We start from the raw sequence: 8,934 nt of genomic DNA on the forward strand, positions 1-8,934 counted from the left end.
ACTCCTGCCATCACTTCTCTCGTGACTGGCGCGCTCCCGTGATCATGCGACATCTTAACCCGTTTGCGCTTGCATAAACCATGTATTTACAAATATTTAATATAGCTTACCACATCATTGAGACCTAGGTTTGCTAGATTTTTTGAACCGTTCAATTTCTAGTTTCTGGACTGTGACTTTAGAACAGTCTCGAGAAGCCAGAGAAATAGAGCAATAGATGCTTTTATTCCATCAGGTATGTTGAAAAAGGTAGTGTCTTGGACATATAAAAATGTAGGCCTATCATATATAGCCTATCATGCAATTTCATTTTAGGTTTATTTATAAATGTTGAGCAGGATACCTCCATTTTTAGGCTGTCCTTATTTATGTGCAGGTGCAGGCCTATGCCTACATTTCCCTAGGCTAAGTGGGTGAAATCTGAAAATATAGGCTGTGTTAAAAAAAAAAGAAAAAAAAAGATATAGGCTACATTATTCACTTTTGGTATGGAAATTGAATAGGCCCTACAGGTCCATTACTAGGCTATACTATACCATTTGGACCATTTCACCATTCATTTCGATAGCCTACAATTTATGAGATTTTTAAGATCACAATTCCACATTTTTTTCAGTGAATTAATAATAATAAGCTTAATAATCATCATAATCATCATAATCATAATCACTGTATTTGTATAGCACTATATCATACAAGGCATGCAGCTCAGAGTGCTTAACAAATGGAAAAAACATCAATGTTAAAGATGGAGTTAAAAAGAGAAGTAGAAAGGAGAGGCAGAAACAAGAGAGAATAGCAAGAAGACAAAAGAATTTTGTCACACTGAATTTGGGCGCTCAGATGTGGCCCCTTGTTGGCAACAGGGGTGAGGGGTGATTCATGGTTTAAAGGGGGGGGGGGGGGGGGGGGGGGGGGGGGGGGGGGGGGGTGGGGGGGGGGGGGGGGGGGGGGCTCAATGAGGTCTGAGAAAAAAACCCACAGTCAGGAAGAAACCTCAGGCAGAGACCAGCGGCCACCTAGGGGAGCTCCCTGCCAGGAGTAGGGGTGAAAAGGTTGGTCTTCTTCAGCTGCTTCTTGAAGGAGTCGATGGAGCTGGCTGATAGGATCTCGATGGGGAGGGCATTCCATTGGGTTATTGTGTGACCTAACTAATAACCCAATCAGTGGAGTAGCATAGATGTACCCGACTGTACCAATATTGAGTTAGAATAACCCAACCCTTTTACCCAACAGCTGTTACTCAGCTCTTGGGTTGACAAAACAACCCAGTATTTTTTAGAGTGCATTTTCAATAATGTCATGAAGCATTTTTAAAGTTAGCATCTTATTTCTGAAGTACTAAAACTTGTGTGTTTTGTTAAATGTTGGTTGTAGTATGGATTATACATTTCCTATGGCAAAAATGCTTTATGTGGTCAATTCCAATATTTGACAGGCCTACAAAGAATTTGTAACCCTATTCTCCACAACATGATGTCAAACATATGCAGGGTGCGATTTGTCGGAAAACCAGAAGAGGGGATATGTTTCAGATTGTAAGCAATATCAATGGAATTACATTGAACTGTGATAAAATCATGTAGAAAAAGTGTCGATATCAAGACCAGAAGGGGGGACAATCCCCCCTATCCCCCCCCTACAAATCGCACCCTGAACATATGAATTCATGACTTAATCTAAGAAAAGGAATGGTCATAATGAACCTTGAGTGAATGTGCCTAACCTTTTCAAAATTCACAGTTTTTAAAACAGACATGGTCTCACCTCCGAGGCATACGCGAATTATGTGATGGCTTAGGACCCCCACACCACCAGCACCCCCCCCTGAGCAGCAAAGGTCCAGGTAGAAATGAACTCTCCACCATTTTCCCTACTCATAGGCCTACATTTCTTTCTCTTGAACCACTTACTGCCACAATGGAAACAGGAGCCATTATACATAGGGGGATACCCCAATGACTGTGGGTACAACACCATTTATGTACCACTTTCAGTTGTAAAATCTGCAGGAAATACAGAATATAATGAAGGGCAACAGTTTGAAACAAAACTAAGACACTCCTTTGTGATAAATGGCTTTCTGTTTGTGAAATTGTGCTCCAAGAAGTGCAGTGTATCATAGGTACGATCTACAGGCAGCCTACCTATGTCCTCCTTAGCTCATACCCCTCACTTATGTAAGTAAATGAAGCTTATAAAGCATTTGATGCTGAGTAGGTGGTGGTATGGGGGCTTCATATGAAATTTTGCCTAGGGCCCCATAAAGGCTTGGGCCAGCCCTGACACCACCAATGCAGCCACTTTTAAATTGGCTATTCTGAGCCTGTTATTTAGAATACAACCTTCAGTAGAGGGCAGCAGTCAAGTGATTCCTGCATACAATTGTTTTTTCCCCCAGATAGGTGTAATTAATCATTTTGTGGGTGGGGCCACAGAATGTTTATCAATTATGATACAGCTGGCGTTAGTTAACTTAGTAGCCTAATTGCAATTGTTCATGGATTTGTTATCTGTTATCCCTCAAGACACACACATTGTGAAATGTATCCTTATTGAAACAGAAAGACTGAGATGGACACATGTAAACCATGTTTAATTTCTAGTTCATTTTATTACATGACAAAAATGGAATGCTTGATATATCTGTGATATAGAAATAAGGACATTTTGTATGATTTAAGGAATAAATATTTTTGGTGCATGTAATCAATGGTTCTTATAAAATGTGCAAAGGATTAAGATACATGAAAAAAGACAAGTGGCTGACATTACATATATATAGGCCTACATGACAGTGTATTGTATACATATATGATATGTTCCCACAAAAAATATTCAAACACATTGTAATTTTCAGTGGTTCCCAAGAATAATCGACAACTCCACTTCTTCTCCAATAAAACTGTGGAATTCTATCATGACCTGTAGAGTGGTCTCTCTCCTCCTTCGCAATTACAAAAAAGGCCACGTTCATTCAACACCCTCGATTTAACATCTTTTTCATTTGGTCACAGAATACTCCCTAAGTGTAGAATAAACACTACATTTCTTTCACCGTGTTTCTCACCCGGCTCTGGCTCTGCCAGAGTCCAATACTGTGTGCATGTGAAGTCTGTGAAGAAGGTGATGTTGAAAAAAAAATATCTGTCTCAATATGGATGTTGTATTAATGCCTCTTTTCCACTGCCAGTTTTCTGGTAGGCCTACAGCTCGACCAAGCACGACTCGACCGCCACTTTTTGCTTTTCAAATGCATGGGTTCTAAATGTTAGTTTTCTCCTGGCTGTGCGACACTAGCTGCGCACAACTCAACCTCTGATTGTTGGAAACTGCCTGTGTCTTGCCCCTCCTCACAACATTGTGTATAAACACGGTGAACCCATGTATAGGCACAACACAGGTCAATCTTAAAGCAAAAAGTGGCGGCCAAGTCGCGCTGTGTCGAGCTGTAGGCCTACCAGAAAACTGTCCGTGGAAAAGAGGCATAAGTTTAGTAAACTGGAACAACAAAACTAAAGTCTGTAACACCAGGCTCCCATTTCTCTTTCTTTTAATATGATGTTTTGGGCAGCATGCCCTTCATCTGATGTGACAGAGAAACGAGAGCCTGGAGTAATGGAATTATATTTATTCTTCATCATTCGTCCAGGTCACGTTACTCAGTTGCTTACAACTCATCTCTTTTGAACTTGTACACGTTAAGTGTATTGAATCACCAATGACAACTATTTTTATTCTGATACCCTGTTTTGTTTGTGGTGGTGAATTTGGTCTTATTGTTGTAAGAGGGCTGCTCTCGTGGTGTCCTGATTGGATTTGGCTTTATTTGGGTCGAAGTGGGTTTGGCCCCATTGGGTCGGGGTGGGTTTGGCCCCATTGGGTCGGGGTGGGTTTGGCCCCATTGGGTCGGGGTGGGTTTGGCCCCATTGCTTGCTCATAGCGGGTGTCCTGGTCTCCTTTCCTCCTTTTCCTTTGGCATAATTGCTGTGCTCTTTGGACCAGTGTTGACTATCCATCTATGGTGTTCTGGTCTTCCAATCTACTTTTCTCCTATGGGTGTCCTAGTGGGTTTGGCCTCTATTGTGGTTCTCTTGGGATTTGGTGTCTCCTGGCATCCTGGTCAATTGGTGTCTTGGCCTATTGTCTCCTGGTCTAATGGTGGGCTTGGATCCCTTGCTGTGTTCTTTGAACCAGTGGTCGTTCGCCTCTATTGCCATTCTGGATTCACATTCTGATTCCCTATACGGTTCATGGTGGCAGCATAGGTGCTGGAAAGGGGAATGCAGTGATGCATTACCTTTCCCACTTTTGGGCTCCCTTATTTAGACTTTCTAAACTTACAGCAGACAAATGAGTGGAGTGCAACAGCAGTAAGTTACTAACGCTGTTAAGAAATAAAGAATGAATTTTAAAAAATGCACCTCCACTTTAAAACTCATTCCGTGCACCCCTTGACTGGCACTATGGTGAGTTTTGCTCTATTGCTGTTCTCTCTGGACTTGTGTTGATCTCCTGGTGTGCTTGGGTTGTTGGGTATTCTACTGCTGTGCTCTTTGGACGAGTGGTGCTGTCCTGATGTTGCTATAGGTTTGGGTCTATTGCTCTCCTGGTCTGCTATTGCTTGTGTGGTTGTGCGTCCTGCACTGTTGCTAGTACCCTGGTGGTGGGCCTGGTTCTATTGCTGGTATGGTGTTGGGCCTGTAAAACAGACATCCCTTCTTCACATATTGTGTTAAAATTGCACTTTTAACAACTACATTTTCAAAATCCCGAATCCCCAATAATCACAATCCGTTTCTGACCATCCCCCCTGCTTTGATTTTACAACTTGACCACTGGTGGTAGTGGATCTTGACTCTACTGCTGCGCTTGCTGCGCCAGTGTTTATCTCCTGATCCCCTGTTCTCCTGGTGTGGTGGTGGGCCTGGTTCTGTTGTTGGTGATGGCAGTGGGCCTGGTTCTGTTGCTGGTGTGATGGTGGGCCTGGTTCTGTTCCTGGTGTGGCAGTGGGCCTGGTTCTGTTCCTGGTGTGGCAGTGGGCCTGGTTCTGTTGCTGGTATGGTGGTGGGCCTGGTTCTGTTGCTGGTGTGATGGTGGGCCTGGTTCTGTTCCTGGTGTGTGGTAGTGGGCCTGGTTCTGTTGCTGGTATGATGGTGGGCCTGGTTCTGTTCCTGGTGTGGCAGTGGGCCTGGTTCTGTTCCTGGTGTGTGGTAGTGGGCCTGGTTCTGTTGCTGGTATGGTGGTGGGCCTGGTTCTCCTACTGCTGCGTTTGCTGCACAAGTGTCAGGTGACAGGGCTTGCACAGGATCTGGCCGTCCAAAGGATGACAGCCCTGCTCATTGGGGTCCGGGGACAGGACCACTCTACACACCTGCATGTGTGTGTGTGTTGTGAGTGGGAGAGAAAGAGAAGGAGGGAGAGACATAAATATGGTCAATGTGACTTAAGATTTATTTCAAATAATTCTGGTTTCTTCAACAAAATGAACAAAAAGGCAAATGTGAGGTCATTCCTGAACATATACACGCACGCACATACACATATGCGCATACACACACGCGTGCACGCACAGACATACACACATGCACACACAGACTTGCACTCTTCTGCTTTGAACTGTTTATTGTATAACCTGTACCTGTACCGGAAACAGGTAGCAGTCTTCATGGATGGAGAACCTTTGCACTCACACACGCACGCACGCATACACACACACACACACACACACACACACACATGCGCACACACGCGCACACACGCGCACACACACACACACACCTGCCCTGCTTTTTGACTATGTTTTTTAGTTTTGTTATGTACCTCACAGCGGTAGCAGTCTTCGTGGAAGGAGCGCCCCAGGCACTCGACGGTGTAGCTGTCTGTGCCATCTTCTCGGGGGATAATCAGCATGTCACAGGCACTGCACTGCGGCGCATACTTCCTGTGGAGGGGTGCAGGTCAGGAGCACAAGGGACAAGGGAGTGATTGTTAAGGCTGCCCCGCGCTTGCATTTTTCAGATAACTCCTAAATAACTCCTCCTGCATTAGCACCAGGAGCTTTGTCGTCCTTCGTTGCACTTACTTTGCGCAGAGGCATGTTATATATGGATTTAAGACGTTTTTTTTTTTTAGCTCAGATGTCAGGTAGTGCATCGGTATCACAAAAAACAATTGAACATAAATATATACATATGTTCAATGTCTTTTTTGTACTTAAAAAACCTTTTATTAAAAAATTATTATTCTATATGGTTTCCATCCATTTTTTGGAATGACCATTCTATTACTTGTCGAATCCGAAACACCTGATGCACTTTAATCAAAGCACTCAAGTCTTTGTGATCTTTTCAAACAGCAGCTGTCTCCTAAAGGCAAATTATGAATGCTTATCAATGTTAATAAACAGAATGTAAATAAATAATTAGTTCCACTTTGCGACTGCCTTTGTTTACCTGTAGTAGTCTTGAAGGCAGTAAACCTCCCCGACCTCCCCCTGTGCAAATCTCTGCTCTCCGATTGGCTGTCGGCATGTTGTGCATACGAAGCAGGGTGGGTGATAGGCTCTCTCCAAGGCACGGATCACATGGTCCTTGATGACCTCACCACAAGCCCAGCAGGGCTCCAGACTAGCCTTTAGAAGGGGGGCACATGAGGAGATTATGGGCATTAGTAAATAATGGGCAGTTCCTATGGACATGTGAAGAGTCCAAATAACAATGGAATGTGTTAAGGAGAATGGGTTGGGGTCGCTTTGGGTAAAAACATCCGCTAGGTGTAATGTGATATGATGTAATGAATGCCTTTAGACTCGTAAGACAAGGCCTGCATTAGTAATTTGCTGTTACTGTAATAGCAATGGCAAAGTTGAAATGCAATATCACTAAAAGCTATGTGTAATGTCCAGGGTAGTACTAGTTTAAGCTTTTCAATGACTGTTACAGCATTTCATCGGAATGGTCCACATAAAGCTTCGAAAATAGAAATGGAAGTAGCATCAGTCACTGACCTGGTAACAGTCCTCACAGAGTGGTATTCCGGCCTTGTTGTAGTAGAGTTTTCCCGCCAGGGGAATGTGACACTGGCGACACTGGAAGCAGGCCGCATGGTACGTCCTGTTCAGTGCTTCGATGGCCGGCTCCGTCAGAGCCACAGATTTACGGCAAAAACCACACAGGTCTGGAAATGAAAATAGAACCAGTTAAAGAGAGTTTCACACCAATAAAACAAATAAATGAACAATTAAACATGATTTCAGGCACCAAGTAGTGATACCTTTACAATTAACAAACAACTTTTGAACAAATGGGCAAATGATAATGATCATTTAACAACACACCAGTGGAACACACATGCTGAACAAAATGTTGCTTAGGTTCACATTTGGAAAGACCCACAGTACACAGTAGCCTACATAGTACTATGGAGACAATAGTAGACCTAACAGTAGAAGGTGCTACTGCACAGCTTTTAAACAGGAGTCCCCCTTAAAAGTACAGCGATAATAAACGGACAACATGAATACACATAACACAGCGTTTAAACAGGTAGCCTACTACAGTCTTACACCAATACTGCATTACATTACATTACATTGCACTTTGGTGACGGTAGCTAGTATATTACAGGGTATTGGGGGAACACATACAGTATACAAAGAGAATATATATATAACACAGCTTTTAAATAATGTTATTCTCCCCAGAGCTCCAGTGCGGTGATAAACCTCAGACCTTTGCTCTCTGGTGCCGGGTTGTCCTTGGTGTTGTCTGCTCTGGTCTGGAGCTGCTGGTTGCCCTCTCCTCCAGCAGAGGGGCTGCTCTGCCCAGGTCCTCCCACAGAGGGAACGCCTGCCTGGGAGGGATGAGGAGAGAGATGGGGGGTGGGTTACCATGTGTCAGAAAGAGGAAGCAGGGCCGCTTTTATAGGAAAAAAAAAACAAAACAAAAAAACAACCCTCTTGAGGTATATCATACAACTCAATCATGATTTGTTGAAAAAATCTTGTTGAAAAAATCTCTCAATCTTCTCTCTATCATGCTCAGATGAGTAAAACACAAGAAATGTATCTGAAGTGTTTTACAGTGCCTGTTGAATTATTTGGGCATTTGGAACCAGCTTGCAGAGGGGGGAGGGGGTGGGGGGCATGGAGAATGAGATTAGGGTTGCTTCATCCAGGAAAAGCTTTGGAGCATTACATTGGACGTCAGACTCGCTCACACCCTGTGTTGATTCTAGCGATATGGAGGTGTATTCAGCTGTAGCTATGTTTAGAATTATTTATTATTGATTTTTTTCCCCATTCATCTGCCAGGTTCAACTGGAGGGATTCAGTCACATGCTTGGAAAATGCAGATGAAAATGTTTTGGTCGCCTCTAAAATATCTGAATTTCCCCCTGGGGATCAATAAAGTTACTCTACTCTATTCTACTCTACTCTACTCTATACAAATGTCCTTGTCATGGTTTTGCAGGTATGCGCTAATTAGGTCTATCACAATCAGACCAGCAAACTAGTCATGACAGGGTTGTGATAATAACTGTTTACTGTAATCAAATGACAGAAATTGACACATTGTGAGTGTGGCAGCACCTTCCTAAATTCAATGTCTGAAAGTGCAATTATACTACTAGGGAAATCTGTTTTGAGGGGGCACCTCCCAATAGTTTAACCCATTTTAGCCTGATGACTCGTATGTTGTTTGACCTTTGGTGCCTGGAGCGACAAATTCGCTGCATTCAGGCTCTTGAGATTTTAGCTTTTTAAATAAAAATGTGGGCATTTTACAGCTAAATGAACACGTTCTAATGCAAGATGGTGGTCTTAGGGTTTAAATGGAACTTAGGCCTATTTCATGTTTATGTGCATCCGAGGCTAAGATATTTCGGTTTTTATTGGCTGAGGGCAACTTTCCCAACAAGGGCATTCAGCAG

General features: G+C 43.3%; 1 protein-coding gene across 1 annotated transcript in view; it reads right to left on the reverse strand.

The window, feature by feature from the left end:
- Nucleotides 1–5,168: 5,168 nt before the first annotated feature.
- The window catches only part of fblim1 (filamin binding LIM protein 1), a 12,133-nt gene continuing 8,367 nt past the window's right edge, over nt 5,169–8,934 (reverse strand). The window contains exons 4-8 of the mRNA XM_063215030.1: nt 7,734–7,854; nt 7,010–7,179; nt 6,456–6,634; nt 5,824–5,944; nt 5,169–5,374 (exon numbers count right to left, since the gene is read on the reverse strand). Coding sequence (XP_063071100.1) covers nt 5,261–5,374; nt 5,824–5,944; nt 6,456–6,634; nt 7,010–7,179; nt 7,734–7,854 — 705 coding nt within the window. The 3' untranslated portion in view covers nt 5,169–5,260. The remainder of the gene's footprint in view (nt 5,375–5,823; nt 5,945–6,455; nt 6,635–7,009; nt 7,180–7,733; nt 7,855–8,934) is intronic.

The sequence above is a fragment of the Engraulis encrasicolus genome, chromosome 14 (assembly GCF_034702125.1).
Source record: "Engraulis encrasicolus isolate BLACKSEA-1 chromosome 14, IST_EnEncr_1.0, whole genome shotgun sequence".
Classification (NCBI taxonomy): domain Eukaryota; kingdom Metazoa; phylum Chordata; class Actinopteri; order Clupeiformes; family Engraulidae; genus Engraulis; species Engraulis encrasicolus.